The following is a 26,672-nucleotide window of genomic DNA, read 5'->3' as shown; positions in this document are numbered from 1 at the left end:
TGTCTGTGTGTGCGTATGTATGTGTGTGTGTGTGTGTGTAGTGGTTGAAATGAATGGGCACTAGGTTAAAATAAACAACCATAACATATTACGATTCCAATACCAATAAACCAGGCATGAAGAAAAAAAAATCTATGCAAAACACAATGTTCATTTTCTATATCTAAAGTGTTATTCAAGTGAAAATACATTATTTTGGCTCATTTTATTCTCACAAGGAATCCCTGTCACGTTCTGACCTTTATTTCCTTTGTTTTGTCATTATTTAGTATGGTCAGGGCGTGAGTTGGGGTGGGCAGACTATGTTTGTTTTTCTATTATTTGGGTATTTTTATGTTTCGGCCTAGTATGGTTCTCAATCAGAGGCAGGTGTCATTAGTTGTCTCTGATTGAGAATCATACTTAGGTAGCCTGGGTTTCACTGTGTGTTTGTGGGTGATTGTTCCTGTCTCTGTGTTTGCACCAGATAGGGCTGTTTTGGGTTTTCACGTTTCTTGTTTTTGTTAGTTTGTTCATGTGAAGTGCTTTATTAAACATGAATCAAAATAACCACGCTGCGCTTTGGTCCGCCTCTCCTTCAAGTCAAGAAAACCGTTAAATCCCACTACGCTTTTCAAAAGAACAAAATGATCCAAAACTAAGAACTTCATATCCAAGCCTATCTGATCAGAATGGTAAATGCTTGGAAAGGAATACATCCAGATTCACAGTGTTTGTTGATTAACAAAACAGAATCACACGTTCTTTGGTTTGGATGCGCTGTCAGTCACTTTAATGTCTGAGAGAATAGAGAGAGAAAGTCATTATGGGAATGGGTGCTTGCTTTTTATACTCAGGGCCATAGCTGCAGTAACAGTAGGAATTCTACAGATAACTATGAATTACAGTAGAAGTTCAATATTACCAGAGTCGTGGGTGGACAAGGACCCATTTCATGAACCTAAAGAAATACATAGTAGTGGTGTGTTATTGTTACATGTCCATGTAGTCTCTTGGTGTTGATATTTGTTGGGATGTTTGGGGATGTTGGTTAATATATGGTTTGTAGTGTCAAAGCCTGTAGTTGGATGCAGGGTGGTATGGCTGCTGGCACCAAATCTGTTAAGTGCTCAGATACTGTTTGTTATACAATCAACATCAAATAACAACAACAAAAAAAATGCAACTTTTAAGAATGAGATTGGGAGGCCATGATTGAGTTAATTTATCCTTTTCTTTTACATAAAAAAAGTATGTTACCTCCATTAGCCAGCATTGCCTCCCTCTTTAGACGTTCGTTGCTGCCTTGACCTGAAACAGCAGAACTAACATCAGCACTTCCATATTTCAGCTGCATTCACTATGTACTTAAGAAATATACAATTAAGTAACTGGCAGTAGTTTTAAATAACATTAGCAGAATCAGAGGACGTGGTGCTAGCGTCGTCATGTATGACCTAGGCCTTTATTACTCCTGTATGAGTGGAGTAATACACTCATCCTGATCTGGTAGGTGTCGTCATCATTGGGTAGGACTCCTGTAGACTGCACTCCATCATGTTTGGTCAATGGGACACATCTCTGGGATAGAAACCTGTGGCCATGCAGGTCAGTCTTACATGTCCTGCAGTTTTGGCCTTTTTAGCAAATGCATAGACTTTTTGGAGGGGCTAAAGAGGGAATAAACAGAGAACATGAGTGTTTCTTTTCTGTAATCTACATTTACACTATTTGAGGTTCAGATGACCATTCAAATATCAGCTTGTTTGTAAATACTCACAGTCCTTATTAGTCTCTGAGTTCTTTGTACTCATATGCCATGAATTTGGACAGGCAGTCCACACACTCCTTCTCCAGGTAGCCCTTGGTGTACTGGTTGAGGATCTGCACCCCGTCCCACCTCTTCTTCGTCGGCAGAGCTTGATCAACTAGGGCCACACACTGCATAGTGGCATCACAGATAGATCAGAGACAGATATTTGAATGGATGTATAAATGTGAAGCATCCGGTTGGTGTTTCCGAGAGGAAGCCCACTGGTGGGCAGTGGGAGAAGATAGAACCAGATGGATTTTGGCCGACATTCTGCTAATTTGTCATGTCAATACAGTTTTCTGTTCCCAAAACTAGAATCTGCTATGAACAGAGTGGACTAAGTTGTGGACTTTACCCTTTGCAAAAGTTTTTAAAAATCTGTTTAGATTGAGTGCAATGGCGAATTGAGTTATTGCACACGTGCACTTCAAAAAGTAGGAATTCCCTAATGGAAATATGCAGATGTTTACTAGATCGCGCCAATAGGATATCGCTAGCGCATGCTTGGCTCTGCCCACCTCCTTGCTTGTTCTGCCCACTATGAGTAACTTGTTCCCATTGGAAACGACAAGCTGTGGTCCATCTTGGTTCTGATAACCATGTAAATCTCTCTCCGACAAGGTGACTTTAATCAATATGTATTGGGCTCCATTTTACTCTCAGATTCGAAAGTGCTAATTAGCATCAAAGTAGACATCATGCAAGAACACAAAACCCTGCAAACTCTAGCACGTCATCTCTAACTGTCAGCTTTGCTAACAGGTACATTTAAAGAAATGTATTAAATACTACATCTAGCTAACATTAGATAGTGAATCCAGAGATTCTTACTTTTGCCTTGATTAGGCAGTCTTGTCCAGATCATCATGGCATTTGTAGTTCTTTATGATAGCCACATTAGCAGCTAATTAGAATTTCATTTGTTGGGGGGTAAATACAGGCAAATATATTGACAAAAATCACCTTGTCTGAGAGATTTAGTTATTTAGTTACGTCACGCCAGGGTAAGTCTACACAAAACAGCCCTTATGTTAAGTGTTAAGAAAATCCCCTATGGGTAAAATGAATGGTGGAAAAACGATTGGAACCATTTCCATTTGACCGCTAGATTTTATGGGTATTATGACTCATACTGTGATACTCTATAGGAGGCAATGACACACCTATGTTCAAGTCCAGTCTTCTTTGCGCATTGCAGGTTAATTATCTTGGGAGTTTTAGTAAAATAACTACAGGATGTTGACGTTGACTTTAAACTGCTCCTTGCTCTAGCGTGACTGAGTGCCTTTATCCCAGTAGTCTGCTGGCAGCTTCTCCCTCATCCAGTCCTGTTTGAGAATCTTCTTTGACACACTGTCATAGTAATCACTGTTTGTTATTCATCAGACTCATGGCAGTGAATTCATGGATACCAGGCAATTCTACTGGTTTGACAGGGCAGTGTAGATGTAATTCAGCGACCATTTCTCTAATGGTTACAAAATCGAGCAAATGGGTTAGTCACAACTCCTAGGTAGAGATGTAAAAGAAGTGAGGTAGAGATGGGATTTTTTTTTTAAAGTTATGATAATCGATAATAGATAGCATAGTAACATCATAGTAATAATTTTGGTATGAAATCTAGACTAATAAATCAATCCATTATTACTTTGTTTAATTCAATTATGCATTAGACTAATTTGTTGTTCTGAAAGAGACTAAATAATACTAGAACGGAGACTAAGCACTTTTGTGCCAGTCATACTAATCTTATCACCTGACAACTGGGAATTCCAACCAATCAAACTATCTTATCATGTTGCCAATTAAAAAATATTTTCTCAGGTGTGTAATCAATGGAACTTGCCAGCGGCAACAAGGAAACATCGCAATATAAGGACCTTCAAAACTAGCCTACCATTAAACAACAAGCTGGAGTTGTCATCAATAATGACCTGAAAATATACAAGTACACAAAATTCTGTCTAATTTAAGTCCGCCCCACGATGCTGTGACTGTGCGCTCTCAGCTTTCTCGAACAAGTAAAGTCCAGTGTTGATCCTGATCATTAAGTTGAACAGGTGTTGCACAAAATCCAAAGTCTCTTCTCTGATGAAACTGTACTTCATAAGAAATAGTCAAACCTTGTCTTTGCACACCATTCATCATCAGAACTCTGTGCAAATTCGCTGTTGTTTACAATTCCGTTATCATTAGCCAATACTATCCTCCTGTCGATAAATTCATGTGGAACAGGCTGTACTTTTGGAACTTTTAAAAACATATTTTTGAACGATAGAATGTGCAAAAAAGTGGCTTTTATAATTGTTTTTTTATTCAGAATAACAAATCATGCAGGATGTTTCAAAAGCAGTACAGGTTACATGCATTGTGTGTGTGTGTGTGTGTGTGTGTGTGTGTGTGTGTGTGTGTGTGTGTGTGTGTGTGTGTGTGTGTGTGTGTGTGTGTGTGTGTGTGTGTGTGTGTGTGTGTGTGTGTGTGTGTGTGTGTGTGTGTGTGTGTGTGTGTGTGTGTGTAGGCATGTATGTATGCAATAAGTCATGTAACAGTGGTTTAGTGAATTGTAACAGATTAATGCCATGAGAAATTAATGAAATCATTTTGTGATAATCCTAGAGTCCCTATTCATAAGAAAACACTGACTATGTTTCTGGCATAAGATAAACAAATATATTTTTGTATTGAGCTTCAAGACTGCATGTTGGATTTATTTGTGTTCTCCATAAATCAATGTTTACAAGGTGACATTAAAAGAAACTCCACTGCATATTAATTCAAGAGTGTAGCTTTGTCTTAGCCTGGTAACCCAGTGAACGGTTTTGAAATGGGCCCTAGATTGAAATAGGGTTGGCTTGCCTTCTCTAGTCACACGTAGGCTCAGTCACTGGTATACTTTACAAAGCCATTTTGGGTTTACTACATTTTAATTTGGGCATTTTTATTATTCAGAAATGTGGTGGGAACTCTGTTTGCCGGACTGTTTGCTAACTATTCCAAATGTCAAACTGAATTTGATAAAAAGGCTTTTATTTATTCTGCATAATAGGCTTGGAACGCCTTCCAAAATAGTTTAAACTGGGAGAACTTGTCCCGATTGGTGTTTTTAAATCATTGATGAAGGATTTTGTGGCTGATTCCTTGACCTGTCAATGTTTTTAATTTGCCATTTTATGATATCATTATGGCCACTACCATAAATGGGTTTTACTATTTTACTTTTAGTTTTTCATGTCGTCTGACTGTAATAATTTATGCATATATTTGCAGAAACGTAAAACAAGATATTGTTTGGCCAGAGGTAAGAAAACATATCAGCCTATACCTCTAGGCTTATATAACCCTGAAGCATTATACAAATACCTTAAAGATGCCTCTAAGAAACATCCATTGCAACAATAAAATAATTAAATACACAACATAATACATTCACTACTATCCCCCATAGTACAAAAGTTAACCTATTCTATTCTGTGCAAGATCTAAATATTCCAAACCGTCTGGCACAGTTGTGGGATGCGATAGATCCCAAATGAATACAACCACTAGCATTAAAAACAAACCTGTTTCAAGTAATGAGCCTGAAGCCATAGATGAGAACGTTTAAAATGTTGATCAACTATCAGGGTATTTCTTCACAGTATAAGCGCAGCAATGAGCACACGGCAGTAGGCTATAAGTGCAAATGTTCCATTAGCAGGAGAACGCCATTCTCAAAAGTGACCACAAATGTGATTATGCATGAAATGCTTTTTTTGTTTATAAAGGTGCATTTTTATGGTAAAAAATATCTTCCCCAAACTTCAAACTCACACGCTGTGAAGACCAAGGAGCTCTCCAAACAGGTCAGAGACAAAGTTGTGGAGAAGTACAGATCAGGGTTGGGTTATAAAAAAATTGAACATCCCATGGAGCACCATTAAATCTGTTATTAAAAAATTGAAATAATATGGCACCTCAACAAACCTGCCAAGAGGGGGCTGCCCACCAAAACTCACAGCCCAGGCAAGGAGGGCATAAATCAGAGAGGCAACAATGAGACTAAAGATAACCCTGAAGGAGCTGCAAAGCTCCACAGTGTAGATTGGAGTATCTGTCCATCGGACCAGTTTAAACCGTACACTCCACAGAGATGGGTTTTACAGAAGTGGCCAGAAAAAAGCCATTGCTTAAAGTGTTCGTCAAAAGACATGTGGGAGACTCCCCAAACATATGGAAGAAGGTACTCTGGTCAGATGAGACTAGAATTGAGTTTCTCATCAAGATAAACGCTATGTCTGGCACAAACTCAACACCCCGAGATGAATAGCTATGCACACTCAAATGTTCCGTTGTTTTGTCTTATTTCTTGCTTGTTTCACAAAAAAATATTTTATCTTCAAAGTGTTTATCTTCATGTTGTAAGGCAACAAAATAGGAATAATTTCAAGGGGGTGAATACTTTCGCAAGCCACTGTATATCACTCAAGAATAGTCTGATGGGTGACAATATCAGCCTATCACTGATAGGCTAAAATTGTGACCCATCAGACTATTCTTGATTTCATCTCGTCTTTACATATACTAAATAGTTTGCGTGTGAAATTTGTTTTGATTTAGAATGGACCGTTATCATGAACCTGTATGGAAACAGGAGCAGCTGGAATAAATACATCAGTAGACTATACTCCTGTTTTAAAGAGAAGCAATGTGCTTATAATACTAGGATAGTTGACAAATAAAATATAGTAGGCCTAGCATATGGAAAGCTGATGGAATCCTATTTTTTATAATGACCATCATGCTGTTTTCTCACGCAATTGCATAACCTATAGAAATATTTGAGCAACATGAGCTCATGGGCTCTCATGAAGTTTGATTAGATTTTTGATTAGATTTGCATTCATCTCAGAGTGATTAAAGGGACAATAGGGTTAGCCAGTTTGGTAGGCTACTAATGACCTTCAGCAGCATCAGAGCTTGGAGAAGTCTAATTAGCGGGACTAAACGGTCATGTGGAATTTGACTGCCGTCATGACTCGTGGCCACACCGAAACAGCTCTAGCAATACTATAAAATGATGAAATGAATTGACTGTCCTTCATGGTCCGGTCAGAAAGTTTGGCCACCAACGGTCATCTAGACACCTGCACATAAATAGACAACATGGAAAAGATGTGCATTATTAGACTGAACACATACATTACAGGGCAATGTTGTAAAATATCACCCATGACAATAATTGACATGACTCAGCTCTAATTACAAATGGATGGTGTCAAATACCAACTATGGTTTTGCCACACATTTGGGCTTCTGAGTGGTGCAGCGGTTTAAGGCACTGCATCTGAGTGCTAGACGCGTCACTACAGACCCTGGTTTGATTCCAGGCTGTATCACAACAGGCCGTGATTGTGAGTCCCATAAGGGGGCGAACAATTGGCCCAGCATCGTCCGGATTAGGGTTTGGCCGGGCTAGGCCGTCATTATAAATAAGAATTTGTTCTTAACTGACTTGCCTAGTTAAATAAAGGTTGAATTTAAAAAAATTATTAAATTAACCAACCAGTGGTCTGGATCTTTAACTTTGTCTTTTGGTGATAATAAGTGTTATCTGTGACATTTTGAAAGTGATATTCTTTATGTTCTTAACTGTCTATTTATTGATAAATGCAAACTTTGTAAGATCAAGGGAAATGTATTTATTACATTCAATTAACCAATTCTAAGTGCCAAACCAAAGCAGCATATAATTCACACTCGTTTTATGCCATCGCCATAATTACTCGTTAGGAAATTATTTTGGTAATAAACAAGCGACATTTCAATATTAGAGGAAAGCAGAAGAACCCTATAAGACTTGAGTTGGATATCACTGAATTATTCAACCATCCAAATTGCAAGTTGAAGAAGAGGTGGCAGAAGGGTTGATATCAATCTAGACTTACTTTCCTGAGGCAGCATTGACTTCTTAACGTCCTCCTCACTGCCTCTGTCTGAGGATCCTGCGTTCTGGCTGCCTTGATCTGAAATAGTGGCAGAGGGAAACAGTCTTTCTACAGTCTCAAAAGTAATTGGAAAACAAATACAATCTAATTCTCGGATTGATATTAAGTATGACACATGACTGTAAGTCGCTTTGGATAAAAGCGTCTGCTTAATGTATTTTATTATTTATTATGGGTCAACGGATATTAGATTACCAGAGTCTGATGAGGTTCTGCTTTCATCATCCGTGGCTAATAAAAGGGAGAAAACAGTCACTCATTTCATTCCAGATATTACAAAAATATCTGTTTCAGTAAAGTAAAGTTTCAGTACAAGAAGATCATGTTGTAATAGGAGTTGAATGAATGACTAAAGTGTTTCAGATTTGTTCAGAATATGGGATCTTATTCAAAACCCAAAGGTAAATCTAAACAGTATTGGTTATTACATTGAACACCTTTTTAAGTTTGATGGCCAGATTGTTGTTCCGATATTAAAGCATCATATTGTCCTTATAACTAATGTCAAAAGTATGTTATATGTAACAATCAACCATTATGTTGATAAATGACATGTACAGTGCATTCGGAAAGTATTCAAACCACTTCCCCTTTTACAACATTTTGTTACGTTTCAGCCTTATTATGAAATTGATCAAATAAAATAAAAATCTCATCAATCTACACACAATACCCCATAATGAAAAAGCGATATTTTCTTATCTTTATAAATTAGCTAAAAATGTAACAGAAATACATTATTTACCCAAGTATTCAGACCCTTTGCTATAAGAATTGAAATAGAGCTCAGGTGCATCTAATTTCCATTAATCATCCTTGAGATGTTTCTACAACTTGATTGGAGTCCACCTGTGGTAAATTCAATTGATTGGACATGATTTGGAAAGGCACACGCCTGTCTATATAAGGTCCCACAAGTGACATGTCCGAGCAAAAACCAAGCCATGAGGTCAAAGGAATTGTCCTGGGGGAGGGTACCAAAAAAATGTCTGCTGTATAGAAGGTCTCCAAGAACAGTTGCCTCCAGGAGGTGACCAAGAACCTAATGGTCACTCTGACAGAGCTCCAGAGAGGAGATGCGAGAACTTTCCAGAAGGACAACCACACTCTACCAATCAGGCCTTTATGGTAGTGGCCAGATGGAAGCCACTCCTCAGTAAAAGGACATGACAGCTTGCTTGGAGTTTGCCAAAAGGCACTTAAAGGGCTCTGACCATGAGAAGCAAGATACTCTGCTCTGATGAACCAAGATTGAACTCTTTGGCCTGAATGCCAAGTGTCACGTCGGGAGGAAACCTGGCACCATCCCTACGGTGAAGCATGGTGGTGGCAGCATCATCATGCTGTGGGGAATATTTTCAGCAGCAGGGACTGGGAGACGAGTCAAAATTGAGGGAAAGATGAGCGGAGCAAAGTACAGGACCTCAGACTGGGGCAAAGGTTCACGTTCCAACAGGCCAACGTCCCCAAGCACACAGCCAAGACAACGCAGGAGTGGCTTTGGGACAAGGCTCTGAATGTCTTTGAGTGACCCAGCAGGAGCCCAGACTTGAACCTGATCAAACATCTCTGGAGACATGAAAACAACTATGCATCGACGCTCCCCATCCAACCTGACAGTGCTTGATAGGATCTGCAGAGAAAAACCAAATACCGGTGTGCCAAGCTTGTAGCGTCACACCCAAGAAGACTCGAGGCTGTAATCGCTGCCAAAGGTGCTTCAACAAAGTACTGAGTAAAGGGTTTGAATACTTGTGTAAATGTCTTATTTCAGTTTCACATTTCCATCATTTGCAAAACCTGTCTAAACCTGTTTTTGCTTTGTCCTTATGGGGTATTATGTTGTTGGGTTTAGAGAATATGAAATACAGGTATACTAATTCATGTCACTGATGGAGCGCTAAGGTTAAGAGGGTCTACACAAGAAGTTAAGGGTTATAGGAGGAAGGTATATAGTAGGTGCAACTAAGCTTGGAAGGTGTTGAGTGCAGGGAACACGATCGCATGTAGCAGTAGTGATAAACGCGTTGAAGGCTCATATCACTTAGCTCCCCGCTTAGCAAGAATGATGCAATGTTTAGCGCTAAGGAGGAGACTCCACCCAAAGTGGGGTATGAATACCACCACGGGGGAAGTCATGTCTGTGTCTGAAGTATGGCTGTATCGACCCTTGGGAAGAATGAACCTTGGCTAAGCTTCTCTAGTGACAGTTATTTACTCTGAAAATTAGAACCTAACAGTGTGCAGATTGAAGAGGGGGAAGAAACAATTAAATCCATTTTAGAATAAGGCTGTAACAAAACAAAATGTTGAAAAAGCCAAGGGGTCTGAATACTTTCCCGAGTGTGCTGTATACAGACAGAGGGAGAGGCTGTGATACTAACCTGTCGTTTTCAAGCCAGGAATCACTTTGATGTGTAAAGAGAAAAATACAGAGAAATGTTATAATGCATATGGATTTAGGCCGTAGTTCCCACCTTTCATAGCAGTACCGTTGATTAATCTTTTCTTAACATTTAACAAAAACAAAAACAATTGAATTGATATAAACCAAGACCTACCAATTGTCCCGCTTTTGTGCAGAACAAACAGGACCACCGAAATCAAGATCAGAACTACAATAATGGTGATGACTGCCCCAATGACGACAGCACCGAAACTACTGCAATCACAACATATTCCATCTGCAAAACAAAAGGCAGAGTATTTATAAAAAGCAACAATATGTAACCAGAAGCTAACATCAGTTTTGTTCCTGCCTCACTTGCAAAGCTGTTAGTATGCGGTTCAGTTCAAATTAAGATGGTTTAGTGTTATTGACACAGGAAACAATCAACACTAAACCAAATTAGCCATACTTTACCCCATTTTCCCACAATTGGCTTCTTCAAAGTTCTATGGTCGACATAACATTCATAAGTTTCCTTATCTGCCTCTGGGATCTGGACACTCATCCTGATCTGGTAAGTGTCATCATCATTGGGTAGGACACCTGTAGACTGCACTCCATCACGTTCGGTCAATGGAACACCATTCTTCTTAATATGCATTTCTACATCTTTGGGATAGAAACCTGTGGCCATGCAGGTCAGTCGGACATTTCCGGCAGTTTTGGCCTTTTTAGCAAACGCATAGACCTTTGGAGGGGCTAAAGAGGGAATAAACGGAGAACATTCATTAATATTAATGTTAATTAATGGTCGTTTTTGTTAACCATTTGTTAGGCTATACTATTTAAGTACTCACAATCAGCCCTACTGAATTCTTCGTCCTCATATTTCATGAATTTGGAAAGCCAGTCCACACACTCCTTCTCCAGGTAGCCCTTGGTGTACTGGTTGAGGATCTGGACCCCGTCCCACTTCCTCTTAGTCGGCTGAGCTTGAAAAACTGGGGCCACCCACTGCATATTGGCATCATCAAAGGCCAGGAAGTCGTCACCATCGTAGCTGTACTGGTCTGTGCCCTTTATGAATTTCAATGTGCCGTCACTCTGTTGGTCAATCTCACAGCCATGTTTCCACTGAAGGATATGCACATCTGAGAGGAAAAACAAATGAAAAAGATGGTCAATGATGACAATATACATGGATAACTAATGACCTACAATTTTAAAAGATTAACGGTGAGTGTAGGACAAATTGCAGGTGATCCCTCACCAGTGTTGTTGTGCATCATGCGCTTCATCAAGATATCGACATTAACTTTGAACCACTGCTCCTTGCTCTTGCGTGACTGAGTGCCTTTATCCCAGTAGTCTGCTGGCAGCTTCTCCCTCATCCAGTCCTGTTTGGGAATCTTCTTCTTTGCCACACTGTCATAGTAATCAATCTGTTTGTCATTCATCAGACCCATGGCAATGAACTCATGGATACCAGGCAATTCTAGTGGCTTTGACAGGGCAGTGTAGATGTAATTCAGGGAGTAGATATCTGTAGGGAAAACATTTTTAACATTGAGATAATTTGTCTGAATCTGCCTTCTCTCCATGTTACTCAGACTATGCTGTAAAACATGAAAAGGAAATTACTGTATGCCAAATATTTCTCTCTGTCATACTGTAGGTCTGTAATGGCCAACAAAACAATGTATTCAATTAATAATGTCAAAGAGGGTCTGCATTAGGTTGTCTAAATGGTAGGTGACATAAAATAACAAATAAGCCCACACTAGAGTGCTTTAGTGAGAAGTGGGACACATTCTGCAACTTAGAAATCAATCTATTTCCTATTAATATATTAAAGGGATACTTCTGGATTTTGGCAATGAGGCCCTTAATCTACTTCCCCAGTCAGATGAACTCATGGATACCAGCTGTATGTCTATGTGTCCAGTATTAAAGAAGTTAGAGGTAGTTTCACAAGCCAATTTCTAACTAGTGTTAGTGCAATGACTAAAAGGCTATGGATACAGCTAGTTAGCTTTGGCTCGCGAAAGTACCTCTTAACTTCCATCATACTGGACGCAGATACCTAAAAATGGTCTCCACGAGTTCATCTGACTCTGGGGAAGTAGATCAAGGGCTTCATTGATAAAATCCTGAACTATCCCTTTAACACAACTCAAGTAGTTTGGACCTCTTGGTGTAATGATTAAGGTGTTGGCTTGACAGCTGCTAGATCCAGGTTTGAGTCCCGGCGGGGCTATCCCCCGGATTCACTACCATATCAAGAAAATTCTCTTTCCTTTGTTCGTGTATTGTTCTTTGTTTGTATATCGTATTTTAAATGTGTGACTGTCCTTGTGTATAAGTGTTGTTTTTTTATTTATAATTTTTTTATTAACAAATAACAAACAAAAGAGGAATAGTCACATGCAAATAAGCATACATAAACTATTTACATTTCCAGGAATCCTAAACAAACAAATCATTAATAATACAAGTTAATTGCCTTTTTGCTTTTCATTTTAGTTAAAGTAGTGCCGTATTGTTTAAATTCATTTATAAAGTGAAATAAGTTAGGTTTTGAATTAGACCATTTGCATTTGTGAATATGAAATTGACCTAGTATTATTAGCAGTTTAATTGCATATACTACATCTTTATCTACATCAAAATACCTCAAATAAATAATTATAGCAAAACCATGAAATAGTACAAGTCCTATTTTTTTTGTAACAAAATTCTGTATGGCAAATTCTACTATAAAAACAGGCAAAAAACAAATGCTAAATGGTCTCCTCCATTCCACAGAAATCACATTTATAGTCAATATTCAGTTTGAATCTTGCCAAAATATGTTTCACAGGATAGATTTTATGCAACATTTTAAATGAAACTTCCTTCACCTTGTTACTGATACAATATTTGTTAGCAATTTTCCATGCTTTCCCCAATTGTATTTCACCATAGATATTTGACCAAAATAATCTTGTTGAGGGAATTGTAGTATCAAACAATATTCCTAATCTGTTTATATTCATCTTTGATGTTAATATTGCCAATGAATATATTCATGTAAATCTATGTTACTTACATCAACCACAGAGGAATTTAAAAGAGATACAACCCCCCTTGGAATTGCATCAAAAACAATTGCATATTTTAAACTTATCAAGAAATTCCACATATGAGAGTAGATATCCATCCTCATTCAGTAACTGACCAACCAAAATCATTTTATTTTCAAAACTGTTACGAAAAATACTTATTTTTTAAATCGTATATCTTTGTTGTTCCATGTAAAGTATCTGTGAGGGGAAAATTTGTTTATATACGCTAACATCCAAGCTACATTTGCCTGCTTTTGGAATTTGGCCAACTGTTCTGGGATTTTATCAACATCTAAATTACACCGAAGCAAAAATTCGAAACCAATTCTGTTCTTAACATACTTCAGAATCAATAATAATAATAATAATAATAATATATGCCATTTAGCTGACGCTTTTATCCAAAGCGACTTACAGTCATGTGTGCATACATTCTACGTATGGGTGGTCCCGGGAATCGAACCCACTACCCTGGCGTTACAAGCGCCATGCTCTACCAACTGAGCCACAGAAGGACCAAATTTATTTTAAAAGTATTATTTAGAGTATTGAAATCTAAAAACCACAAGACGTCCTTGTTATTGGGTATTAGTGAGAATATATTTTCGTAGATAGTGAGGCTTGTTCCTCCAAATAAAATTATAAAGAATCTCATCTAAGTCCTTTACAATTTTAGGGGATAATTAAAGTAATGACGAGACATACACCGATCTGGATAAGCCTTCAGCTTTGGAAAATAAAACACGACCGTATAACGAAACATCTCTAAGCAACCAGAGGTTCAACTTCTTTGTTTTCTCAATAATGGGCTTAAAGTTTAATTCACTCCTTTTGTTTTTCATCCTTGCATATATCAATTCCAAGATAAGTCACCTTATCTTTAACTGGGATACCATATACTTCCTGTAAAACACAATCCTTGAGTGGAAATATTATTTTGAAACACGCAACTAAGGAAAAATCTTCAATACAGGAAACTGCATTATAAACCTCATTCCTGTTTCTTATAAGTATGGTGTTATCAGCCAGTTGACATAGTATACATTTATTGCCAAGTGCTGAAACACCTTAAATTCCGTGAATTTCCCTTCCATTAACAAAGCCTTGGCTCCCGCAAAGTTTGCACTTTTCCCTTCCTTGCTCTCTCAATCATCCGCCACCGACTATTCCGAGCTTCTTTGTCAAATGCTGTCAGATCCTTCTTGAGCCTCAGTTTGTTCTTTTTTAAATAGTCATTTTTCTTTGCACTTTTCCATGTCATATCCCTCGCTGTCCTGGAGATGAATCTCATGATCACTGGTCGTGGTGGCTGGTTGTTTTCCCCATCTCAGCCTACCCAGGCGGTGCACTGCATCCAGAGAACCTGCAACATTTCGCTCCTCCTCCGGGACTATTTCCCTGCAAATGTCCTTCACTCTTGCGTTGATGTTCTCTCCAGATATTTCTGCTATTCCATAAATTCGAAGATTCCATCTCCGACCATACCGGTCATTCTCGTTTACCTTTGACTCCATTTCAGTGAGTTTCTTCTCCTGCTTTGCATCCTGAATTTTCAATGTTGCGTTCTGCTGCTTCAGAGTTTACTTACTCAGCATTGAAATCAATCGTCTTCAGGTTACTGATAGTGTTCTTTTTTCACCAAATCCATGTCATGTTTAATTTTAGATGTGAGGATGCAGACAATGTCCTGTAGCTGGCTCATTGATGGTTAACTTCTCAGCTTCTTTGGAAGTTGCTCCTTGGTTGGGGTATTCGGGTATGATTCACATTCACCCACCTTTTTTTTTACACTGCAAGCATATGAGTTTCAACAATGCCTCTTTTCAGGCTAACTACACACGCTAACACTTTGATATCTAGCACGTTCGTTGTTCGTTGGAAATCGTCAAATATATTTCAATGGCTTGATTAATTACAAAATTAATCAAAATAGCTACATTGTATGGTTAGATTTGGGTTTTTTTTTCACAAAAAATCATTGCAACTGCAGTCTAAAACACATCCACTGGGATTCTCTGCCTCTAACCCTGTTACGGGGGCTGAGTCACTGGCTTGCTGGGGCTCTCTTGTGCCGTCCCTGGGGGGGGGTGCGTCACCTGGGTGGGTTGATTCACTGTTGTGGTCGGCCTGTCTGGGTTGGCGCCCCCCCCCCCCTTGGGTTGTACCGTGGCGGAGATCTTTGTGGGCTATACTCGGCCTTGTCTCAGGATGGTAAGTTGGTGGTTGAAGATATCCCTCCAGTGGTGTGGGGGCTGTGCTTTGGCAAAGTGGGTGGGGTTATATCCTTCCTGTTTGGCCCTGTCCGGGGGTGTCCTCAGATGGGGCCACAGTGTCTCCTGACCCCTCCTGTCTCAGCCTCCAGTATTTATGCTGCAGTAGTTGATGTGTCGGGGGGCTAGGGTAAGTTTGTTATATCTGGAGTACTTCTCCTGTCCTATTCGGTGTCCTGTGTGAATCTAAGTGTGCGTTCTCTAATTCTCTCCTCTCTTTCTTTCTCTCTCTCGGAGGACCTGAGCCCTAGGACCATGCCCCAGGACTACCTGACATGACTCCTTGCTGTCCCCAGTCCACCTGGCCATGCTGCTGCTCCAGTTTCAACTGGCCTGGGCCCTAGGACCATGTCCCAGGACTACCTGACATGACTCCTTGCTGTCCCCAGTCCACCTGGCCATGCTGCTGCTCCAGTTTCAACTGTTCTGACTTACTATTATTCAACCATGCTGGTCATTTATGAACATTTGAACATCTTGGCCACGTTCTGTTATAATCTCCACCCGGCACAGCCAGAAGAGGACTGGCCACCCCACATATGCTCTCTCTAATTCTCTCTTTCTTTCTCTCTCTCGGAGGACCTGAGCCCTAGGACCGTGCCCCAGGACTACCTGACATGATGGCTCCTTGCTGTCCCCAGTCCACCTGACTGTGCTGCTGCTCCAGTTTCAACTGTTCTGCCTTATTCAACCATGCTGGTCATTTATGAACATTTGAACATCTTGGTCATGTTCTGTTATAATCTCTACCCAGCACAGCCAGAAGAGGACTGGCCACCCCACATAGCCCGGTTCCTCTCTAGGTTTTGGCCTTTCTAGGGAGTTTTTCCTAGCCACCGTGCTTTTACACCTGCATTGTTTGCTGTTTTAGGCTGGGTTTCTGTACAGCACTTTGAGATATCAGCTGATGTACGAAGGGCTATATAAATTAATTTAATTTGATTTGATTTAAAACTACAAACTTTGAGAAAACCCTAAAATTGTTCCTCACACACCCTCTCATGCCACCGTCTTGAGCGCCCCCAAATTAAGTGTTTATGGGTTGTTAGTTGTCAAGCTGTTTTTTTTGTGGACACCAGGAAGAGTAGCTGCTGCTAAACAAAGACAAATGTGTAAAAGTAGTAGTCATTATCAGTATAATTGCAAACACATACAAACTAATTTGTGCATGTGGTACTTTGTGATTTAAAAAATAACTAGATAATGCTATGCCTTGGTCTAAGCAAAGTAAAAAAGCTCATGTTTGTTATGTTTCCTTACACATGTGTGTTGTTATTGCACCGTTCCTGGCCTGTAAGTGCGCAATAGCTTTCCAGTAACCGATACAAAAAAAAATGGAGGAACGCGCATTAAGGTCGACTACAAATACTACAATGCAATTACAACAAGTTGACTATTATGCCAATATACCACAGCAGTATATATGGTAAGCGATTTTAAAAGTAATATTTGTATTATTTTGCCACGCCTGGCTGTAAACGTTTACTTTCACTTTCGATATAGAGTACACAACTTACCGCTTTGGCTCAGGCAAATACATTCTAGTGAAAAATATAAAACAAAAATCAAATTAGGTCTATACATCTTGCTAATTAAACTAGCCGTTTTTCAGCTATATCCCCATAGTATGTTGACGGAAAGCTCCTTTAAAAATGTTGCGTTCCTTGCACTTTGAGGAGTATTTCTAGCCAATAGAGATGGGTCGTCGGCTCTTAAAGCTGGCTCTTGTATGTGAACGTTTGGAGCCGACTCCCGTATCAGAACAGCCGAATCTACTTATAAAAAATTAAAGTATGAATAATCAACTGATTCAAATTAATATTGTTACGAATCCCTTTGGCCCGACAGTCTAGGGCAGATGGTAACGAGACCCGTAACATAACTCATGCAAATTGTAATAGTGAAAAAGTGAGAACGAAATAACCACAGACAACTAAATTACCGTCAAACATGGTTTATTAGAAAAAACACCGTAATGGGTGGGTGGGTGGAGCAGGAGAAGGGGCTGAGCTGGACCCAAGGAAAGAAACAAGCATCCAAAACACTCCTAAGCTAGACTTGCCTATTTCAACAAAAGCTAACTAACCAAAAATACAGTGGGTGGTCCACCCAGTTCTAACTAGTGTTTCTAACAAAGTTTACCTACGGGTAGTGTATTTCTTGGTTCCTCTTTTCCCACCAGCAAACAAACACCACAACCAAAAACTATACTCACAGGTGAGGACAAAGTGATATGGAGGTGCTCAAACAAAAGATAGCGTAATACATAAAGAGCAATAGTAGGCGCGGGTGTAACAGCATGATCTACAGACATATGGCATTTACAGATACATTGAGCTCTAGAGCAAACACTGACAGGGTTTTTAAACCAAGGGAAAGGAACTCTGATTGGGTAGGAAACAGGAGGAGGTGTGTCTTCTGATTGATGATTGATTGGTGACTGATTGGGGAGTGATGATTTTCACCTGTGAGGGGAGAAGGAGAGAAAAGAACACAGGACACATACACACACCCACAGGATACCTGTATCCGTAACAAATATAATGAACTAATTCAAAGAACGGAAAAATAAATAAAATTACTGTCTGCTCAGACTGACAGCCTCACCTGTTGTTCCTGTCAATCAGACAAGCAGTGTCAACCAATGAACCAAAGATGTGTGAGGGAGGGCTCACTCACAGTCACACACTTAGCAGCCAAAGAGAGAGAGGAAGGACAGCTGTGAAAACAACAGCTGGAAAATTAGTCAGAAGCATAGTAGCATTTGGATGCATTTTAATAACGTAGACAATGTTAAAGCACAGTGTAAAATTTGCCAATACAAAATCTTATATTAAGCCGGTTCTACGCACAACCTACACCGGCATATGCGAACTGTGCACCCAACTGTGAAGCTAACTGTAGTGGAGCTTCGAGAAACTAGCGGGCCTGCTAGTGATAGTGGTGGAGCCAGCACCTCCACACCTGGAGAAGAATCCACTCACTCAAATAGGCCTACTCCGCGACCCACAGCAACGCAGTCTTCTATGGACCAGATTATGCCAAAGTCTATGTTTGTAGCAAAACAAGGCCAAATTGATATTGCATTGGCTAAAATGATTGCCACCGATTTTCAGCCATTTTCGATCATGGAGGACAGAGGTTTTTAGAAATTAAAGCAATAGTCTAAATCCACTGCACACAATTCCAAGCAGGAAAACCCTTTCAAAATCACTTATTCCACAACTGTATGAGAGCACACAGGCTTCAGTGCGGGAAGAGTCCAAAAAGCTACTGCAGTTTGCCTTACCACTGACTGCTGGACATCAAGGGTAACCACTTCTTACATGTTGCATGTCACTTCATTGAAGATTTGTCGATGTCTAGCTGTTTTCTGGACTGCTTTGAGTTCAGCGACATACACACCTCAGAGAACTCTGCAGAGGAACTGTTGAGAGTGGCCAGAGAATGGCAAGTAGATGGAAAAGTGGTCTGTTGTGTTAGCGACAATGCAGCTAACCTAACCAAATGTTAAAATGGACCCATCATCCATGTCTTGCCCACACAATCAACCTGATTGTAATAGATGCTCTGAAGGTGATGAAGCCCACTGTGGACAAAGTGAAAGCAGCTGTGGATTACTTCCACAGGAGCACAGTAGGTGCTGAAAACTAAAGTCTACACAACGCCAGATGTGGATGCCTGAGCTGAGGCCTAAACAAGACTGCACTACAAGGTGGAATTCAACATTTTATATGTTGATGCGGTTTCTTGAGTCAAAGGATGCCGTCATCTCTACCCTGGCCATTGTCAATGCACCTGTTGATGCTCTGACCCAAGAGGAATGGGAGGTGGTGGAGGAGTTGTGCAGAGTCCTGGAACCCTTTGAGCAGGTCACTGTGGAGGTCAGTGGAGGGAGGTACAGTAAGCAGTTATTACTACATCATTATTTAATCCAGTATTATATATGTATATGAGCAGTAGATGAGAATGTAGTATCAGTAGACAAAACATGAACATGAACCTGAACTAATATGTTACTGTTCTCTCTTTTCAGCTATGTGACAGCCTCAAAAATGATACTCCTGTGTAAGGTTCTGCAGTGAATTACTGCCAGCCACCAGAGAGAAGCAAATGTAACCACAGGACAAGTGACAGAGTTGATGGACACCCTATGTTCATCAATGGACAGAAAGTTCCACAGAATGGAATATAATCACGTGCTATCAGAAACCACTGCAGTTGACCCCAGGTTTAAGAAGTTAGCCTTCAGTGATGCCAGAGCGATTGATGAGGCTCTTCAAATAATAACCTCAGCAGCAGGGAGGGACAGCCCCAGCAGTCAGCTGGCTCAGGCACCAGGGCAACAGGAAGAAGAGGGATAAGATGGAGTAGAAGCACCAGCAGTAGTGCCACAAACGTCTACTGTTTGGATGCTGTTTTGCGAGAGAGCAACTGGGGATGCAGCACGAAGGAATCTCAGCAGATGCCATAATGGAGGTCCGATCCTATTTAGAGGAGCCCCTCCTCCAAAGATCTGCAGATCCTCTGAGCTGGTGGAAGAACAAGGCCTCTGTCTACCCACGGCTTACTAAAGTCATGACAGGGAGACTCTGCATAGTGGCCACATCCGTTCCCTCGGAGAGGTTCTTCTCAAACACGGGACAAATAATTACTGACAGAAGAAACAGCATCAGCCTATGGAAAGTGAGGCCGCTTGCATTTCTGAATACAGATCTCTCATAAAAGCTCAATCTGGTCAGCATTGCTGTGTGCTGCTGGTTATTACATGGCAATAAAGAAGAGAGAGAAAAGATGGACCAGTATAATGTTTTAAGTGGGATGCTGCAGTTTTACACATATTTTATTTTTCTTTATATGGTACAATATTATATTATTCTGTTCAGATTGTATTCGTTTAGAATGGTTAGATTTATATACATTAACAAGTTATACTTTAAATGCAAATGTTAAATAACATTATTTTTCATAACAAACCAATGCATTTTTAAATACATTTTGGTGAAGGTAGAGTAAGATTTCATTTAATACTTTAATTAGAATTGTTTTAACACCAATCATAGTCAAACTATCGCAAACTGTTTGACTTGAAAAAATACAAAACATGTATTTTTTAAAGAGCCGTCTGGTGAGCTGAGCCGAACGAGCCGACTCACTGAAAAGAGACAGAATGGCCATCACTACTAGCCAATGATTTTCTAGGGCTGAAATGAACCTAGTTGTTGTCAGGTAAAATAGAGCGTAGGAGGTTTCCGCGGATGTATGCTGTTGCGTCATACTGAAGAAAAAGAGACTTTGAAAATATAATAACAGATTTTTACTTGAAATCAAATATTTAATCAAATCCATAGACTAAGTAAAGGCCCAAAAAGAAATACATGTATTCTTACAACTCACATTTTTATTTGACGTACTTAAACTTTTGAAACTGTTGTCACTGACATTTCATGTGTAGTAATTTTTATTTGTTTATTTGCTTTAATGTGATTTTATACTTGTAATGATGTCCTATGTTCATTTGTTATTGTATTGCAATTTGACATTTAAATGTAAAAATATATAAAGGCTATCAAAATACCGTGATTTTTCACCTTAGGTGAAATGGATAACTTAAATCATGGACAACATAAACAAACATTCACATACCCTCAATCATTTTATTATGTAACAATTATGATACATTGACAGACATTTTCTGACCACTTGGTAAACTTTCTGTTTATCAGTTTGTCAGTCTCTTTCTTTGATGATACATATCTCATCATAATGTGATGATTGATTGCTCTGACATAAGTGTCAATCAGTACATCTCTACTGTCAACTCATCCCTCCCTTCATCATCTTCATCCTCCAGCCCTCTACCTTACCCTTTTCCAAGTTCCCCACACTCAAGAAGTCCAAGTGCCTCTTTTTCCCAACCCCTCCCTCCTTTTTTACTTCCTTCCGAAGCGGAACCCGAAGCCTCCCTTCTCTCTGTTGAAAGCCTGAAGCCCGCCGGCGATGGATGTGAGAGCTTCGTTCCTCTTTCCTCCCCCCTCTCCTCCCTCTTCTCCCCCCTCTTGGTAGTGCAGAGTGTCGATAGGGTGACCGGGGAAGGGACCCAGCGGCCTCCTCTCCAGATCCCCCCTCTGGCCCCTCATCAAGCCCTTCTGTCCCCAGCCGTTCTCTTCTACCAGCTCGCTGAGCAGGCCCAGGCGTGGATCTTCTGGTCCCAGCTCCAGCAGCTGCCCCCAAGAGCGGAGACCCGCTGCAGCTACAGCCCCTGGGACATCGAGGGAGGCCTGGAGCTGGAGTAAGTCAGCCTCCCACTCAGGGTTCTCCAATGTGGGCAGGATGGCAAGGGGGAAGTAGGGGTGCCCGTGTGCCCCCGGGATGGGAACCAGCAGAGCCAGTGAGAAAAGAGTGAGCATCGGTTGAGAGGCACAGAGAAGGAACGAAGATAATCTCATCTATAGGTTGTTGGAAAGATAAAGTAGTTGTGAAATAAAATACAAAATATGAAAAGAGTCAATGCATCATAAGTTTAAAACCTATCCAGATATTTGCAAGCCCTGATTTTTAGGGCCCTATTAAAGAATAATACAAAATTAACTGTGTGGGGCAAGAAACCTCAACTTCATAACACAGCATTCCTCCTTCTAACACAAAAATAAAATTTTACTCTAAAATAGCACTAAGTGGGTTAGATAACATAGGACAGCAGCACAGATTTCTACAGATATTTAGTTAGAACTGTTTACTATGTAAGCACTGAATCATATGAACCTGCTGTACATATTAGTACACAGAAATAAACTGAATATCAACGTCCACACCTAATACCAACCACATAAGCATTGATATATCCATTGGCTTACCTTGTAGAGTTTTCAGTGTTTCTGCCTTGACATTCCCCTGACCCTTTAAATACCCCATAAATGAAAAGAGTTATCAGCTGACAGCATCGTGTCCTCTGTCCCTGATTGGTTAATCGGGCCCTTGACGCACAAGTGTAATGCAACTCTGACATCTACATTCTTCTGACTTGGAAACAGGTCTTACTTAACTGATGGACTCTAAAGTGCCCAATTATTGTGAAGTGAATCATTAGGTTTGGAGAAACAGCGTTAAGGTCTCAGTCATTAAGGTCATCTCACAGGGAGGACACAGACACACCTGAAAGAATTCCATTGTCCGGTTCCTGACATAATCCCAATCATTACAGACATAGTTCATAAATACTCTGGATCAGTCACTTTTTCCATTTGAACTTTTCAAGTAAAAACGTCATTCAACCAGACTTCTATAATAATCATACAAAACAGACTATGTGTGACATTCCAACACAAAAGATAACTTATCTTTTGCTTCCTGTTTGCCATGTAAAAATCCTCATTTTTATATGGCTAGTTGGATGTTTTTGTTTGTTTTCTTATCTGTATATTAGTACCCAAGTTTATGTCATTGTCTGGTGTTGTTGGGTGTCTACAAAATATCCTATTTTGGGCAGTGGGTAATTGGTATTATGCAAGCGTAAGTGGTTTATTGAGGTCACACCTACACCATAAATGTTATTAATTACTTAACATAGCGGTTATCCTCATAGAGAACAGTCCTGTGTGCTTAGTAAATTCTCCTTTAAAAACATTTATCCGGTACTTTTGTATACTTTTAGCCAGTAGTTCTGAAAGTAGTAATTACAAGCCAAAAGTGGGCCCTGAAAATTGCTTCCCATGTCCTGTGTGTGCAGATATGCTCTTCCTCTCTCGTTCTGCTGTGTGTGCATCTCACTTGCTGTTACTCAAATGGCAAGGGGATGAAGCCCATTGGCTGAAACTCAAATTGCTAGGGGCTGGCACATGTGGGGGAAAATGTTGCTCTGCAGCTTCCAGGAAAACAGTCGCTTTCAAACAAGGGATTTTGTGGCCAGTTGAGGTGAAACAGCATACCACCCTCCATCCCACTGCTGGCTTGCTTTTGAAGCTAAGCAGGGTTGGTCCCTGGATGGGAGACCAGATGCTGCTGGAAGTGGTGTTGGAGGGCCAGTAGGAGGCACCCTCTACTCAAAAGTGTCAAAAATGCCCCAGGGCAGTGATTGGGGACATTGCCCTGTGTAGGGTGCTTTCTTTAGGATGGGGGGGTTAAACGGGTGATCGCATGGCACTTATTGTAAGAGTAGGGGTGTTAACCTCAGTGTCATGGCTAAATTCCCAATCTGGACCTCACACCATCCACAGTCACCTAATCATCCACACCTTACAATTGGCTCATTAATTCATCCCCTTTAACTGTTCCCCAGGTCGTTGCTGTAAATGAGAACGTGTTCTCAGCCAACTTACCTGGTAAAATAAAAAATAAATACAAATTCTGCTCATAGATCACGCATGAACTACACATTGAAACATCCAGCCCAAAGGAGGAGGTTTAAAACACATTTTAAAAATTGCCAAGGTTCCCAGAGCATGTCTAAGAGGATTGCAGTATGATCTGAACTAAACCTGGGGCCGGATTCACTAAACATTACTTACGAAAAAACATAAGAAGCTGCTTAAGAAAAAAAAAAAGAAGTTCATAAGATAGTTCATAAATGCAATTAATCAAAATGTATTTAGGAATTTGTTGTTTTCTTAGGAACTTCGTAAATATCTTCTTACGTGGCATTGACATTTAGTGACATGCTTAAAACCAATAAATGAGCCTGTGACAGGGATGATAAGATTTGGCCCACTTTAGTAAAGTGTTGATATTTCAATTTTATTACATAGATTTTTTTGTTTTATGTCTCGAGAATAAAAATGTTTTAGTTGGCTCGCAAACCCTTTACACACAAACAAAAAACTTTATTTTCACACATTATAGCCATCAGACTAACGTTAGCTACTCTACATCAACCCACAAAAATGGATAAACAAGGAAAGCTCAATAAAAACTCCAGTAAACAAGAGCTTGAAGTGATGGTGGAGGAAATAGCAGCCAGGAAAAAGCCATGGAAGACCCATTTGTGACAAAACTTTAACTTTGATGTCTTGAGATGTTTCTTCAATATATCCACATAATTTCCCTTCCTCGCGATGCCATGTATTTTGTGAAGTGCACCAGTCCCTCCTGCAGCAAAGAACCTCCACATCATGATGCTGCCACCCTCGTTCTTCACGGTTGGGATGGTGTTCTTCATTTCACTGTACTTGTGCACATGACATTACAACTTGAAATTCTAAACTATGTGGACATACTGATATCATAACAACCATGGCAAACTGTGGAACAAAACAAGGAGTCACGAGGAATAATCATAAAATGCTTACATTTACCATAGCATTATTATATATTGAACAAAAATAAACTTAATATGCAACAATTTAAGCGATTTTACAGAGTTACAGTTCAGGAAATCAGTCAATTTAAATAAATTGGGCCCTAATCTATGGATTTCCCCACTGGCCAGGCCCAGCCAATCAGAATTAGTTTTTCCCCCACAAAAGGGCTTTATAACAGACACATGTCGCATTTATATTTTTTGTTCAGTGTAACTAAAAAGTCCATCAGTTTACAGGTCACAGAGTTTTACCATCAACATGCCTAACATTAATATGGTTGATGTACCCTGACATAATTCCCTTCTCTACCTAATCCAGACTCTCCAAACTCAAATGTCATCAAAGGGGAGAGCCTTGGTGCACCCTGGGAATTGTAGTCCAGGAAGATAGTCTTTAAAGCCTGCTGATTGGTTGGTGGTGCTTTGGGGGACAGGTTACTGAGAGGGGCAGTGAGCAGAGAGCTCCAGTTGGTCGATGGTGCTGGTCTGAAAGGACTATCAAAATGGAAACAATCCAATTCCCGAATTTGTTTATTTACAAAAAAATTCAGATACAATGTCTGTTTAGGAATGTTAATAAAACATATTTGATCGCTCACAAACCTGGGGCATATGCTATTATATAGTCCCCTTCTACAGGAGTGTATGGGTTTTAGCCAACTCCTTTGGCTATTGGCTGTCAGAAACATCAGGGACCAGGCTACAGACAAACATAATTGGTTCCGGCTAGCTGGGGCTTACACTGGCTGTGGAATTCTCCTCTCCTGCCTGACTGGCTGCTCCCTTGGTTCACAGACCCCTCCCCTTTGTCACCATGGAAGCCGCCATACAATAAGCCCTCCAGGGTGCTGCTCTAATGACAAGAGGGGAAAAAGAGGGATGTGGATCACATCAAATAACAATAAGACATTTAAAGAGTTCTTGTTTATACACTACACAACTTCATTAAGTTGATTTCTAACACTATCCTTGCAGTGGATACTTCCATCTCCAATCCTAAAATGCACCTTTAACAAACATTTACAATACACGCAAGTAAACAACATGGAACAAGAATATATTGCTCTTAACATTGCTATTCAATGAATTGGCTTGACTAGACTCAAGAGCATAAAATTTTCTTACCTGATGTGTCGATGGCCCGAAAGAATGCATCTATTTTGCATCCATGAATAATATCCCCTTTAAAATGCATTAATGTACATTATGGCACTTGAATAAACAGTACTATTCCCTGTCCATGTGAATACATGAACACCTTCTCTTTGACTTAAAAAATCCTCGCCATTAAAAGGGATCCTACGCAGAAAGTGTTCCTACTTGTCTGTAGTCGTTCAACTGCTGTGCCGTTTAAACATCTAACTCTAAATGTTGCCCGGTGGGTTTCGCGGTTACAAGTGATGCCCTAGCACACATGTAAACAGAAAATCTGATTGGCTGCCTGCTGTCCCAAGAGACCAATTAAAAAAGGGAGGGCCAAAAGGGGCATCTGGCAACACCACACCATCAGATGAAAATACAAAAGGTGGTGGATGAAACCACATGCACACAAACACCACAGAGACATGTTAAAATTGGGCATGATAAATAACAGGTTAACATGAAAGAAACTAATGTCCAGGTTATAAGGAATGGATCTGTAGTGCTACAATAGCTGTATGGGTCACCACCCTTCATTACAGAAATGTGTCATTAGCAGGTTGTCCATAGACATCATATAATCCACTACATGTAATTCTATGATTTTATCCCTGCACATATGAAACAGGGGTATACAAATGTGAGCCATTTCAAATTGTTTTTGTACCGAATAAAAGCATTTATTTACATCAAACATG

The 26,672-nt window shown here is 40.0% G+C and overlaps 2 protein-coding genes, 1 long non-coding RNA gene and 1 pseudogene across 4 annotated transcripts; all 4 read right to left on the bottom strand.

Moving 5' to 3' along the window:
* Window positions 1-1,336: 1,336 nt before the first annotated feature.
* Window positions 1,337-3,840, bottom strand: LOC127909805 (uncharacterized; annotated as a pseudogene).
* A 343-nt stretch (window positions 3,841-4,183) lies between these two features.
* On the bottom strand, window positions 4,184-17,415 carry LOC118399321 (major histocompatibility complex class I-related gene protein-like). 2 transcript variants are annotated; one of them, XM_035795328.2, is made up of 9 exons: window positions 17,057-17,415; window positions 11,436-11,708; window positions 11,023-11,316; window positions 10,640-10,924; window positions 10,338-10,460; window positions 10,161-10,184; window positions 7,972-8,007; window positions 7,717-7,794; window positions 4,184-6,915 (listed from the first exon to the last, which is right to left on the bottom strand). In XM_035795328.2, exons 1-9 carry the CDS (start codon window positions 17,121-17,123, stop codon window positions 6,908-6,910), a joined length of 1,188 nt encoding a protein of 395 aa, XP_035651221.2. In that variant the 5' UTR covers window positions 17,124-17,415; the 3' UTR covers window positions 4,184-6,907. The 2 variants fall into 2 exon arrangements, with proteins under 2 accessions (XP_035651221.2, XP_035651222.2); XM_035795329.2 differs by having other exon boundaries at window positions 10,769-10,924; window positions 17,057-17,407.
* Window positions 17,416-19,712: 2,297 nt separating this feature from the next.
* Window positions 19,713-22,268, bottom strand: qrfp (pyroglutamylated RFamide peptide). Its single transcript, XM_035795335.2, has one exon. The coding sequence runs from the start codon at window positions 21,986-21,988 to the stop codon at window positions 21,473-21,475; it is 516 nt and encodes a 171-aa protein (XP_035651228.1). The 5' UTR covers window positions 21,989-22,268; the 3' UTR covers window positions 19,713-21,472.
* A 1,963-nt stretch (window positions 22,269-24,231) lies between these two features.
* On the bottom strand, window positions 24,232-26,188 carry LOC118399332 (uncharacterized). Its single transcript, XR_004828811.1, has 2 exons — window positions 25,960-26,188; window positions 24,232-25,687 (listed from the first exon to the last, which is right to left on the bottom strand). It is a non-coding gene; the product is annotated as an uncharacterized LOC118399332 (long non-coding RNA).
* Window positions 26,189-26,672: the final 484 nt, after the last annotated feature.

This window comes from Oncorhynchus keta, chromosome 20, assembly GCF_023373465.1.
Source record: "Oncorhynchus keta strain PuntledgeMale-10-30-2019 chromosome 20, Oket_V2, whole genome shotgun sequence".
In the NCBI taxonomy this organism is placed as follows: domain Eukaryota; kingdom Metazoa; phylum Chordata; class Actinopteri; order Salmoniformes; family Salmonidae; genus Oncorhynchus; species Oncorhynchus keta.
This window is presented reverse-complemented; position numbering and strand designations above follow the sequence as displayed.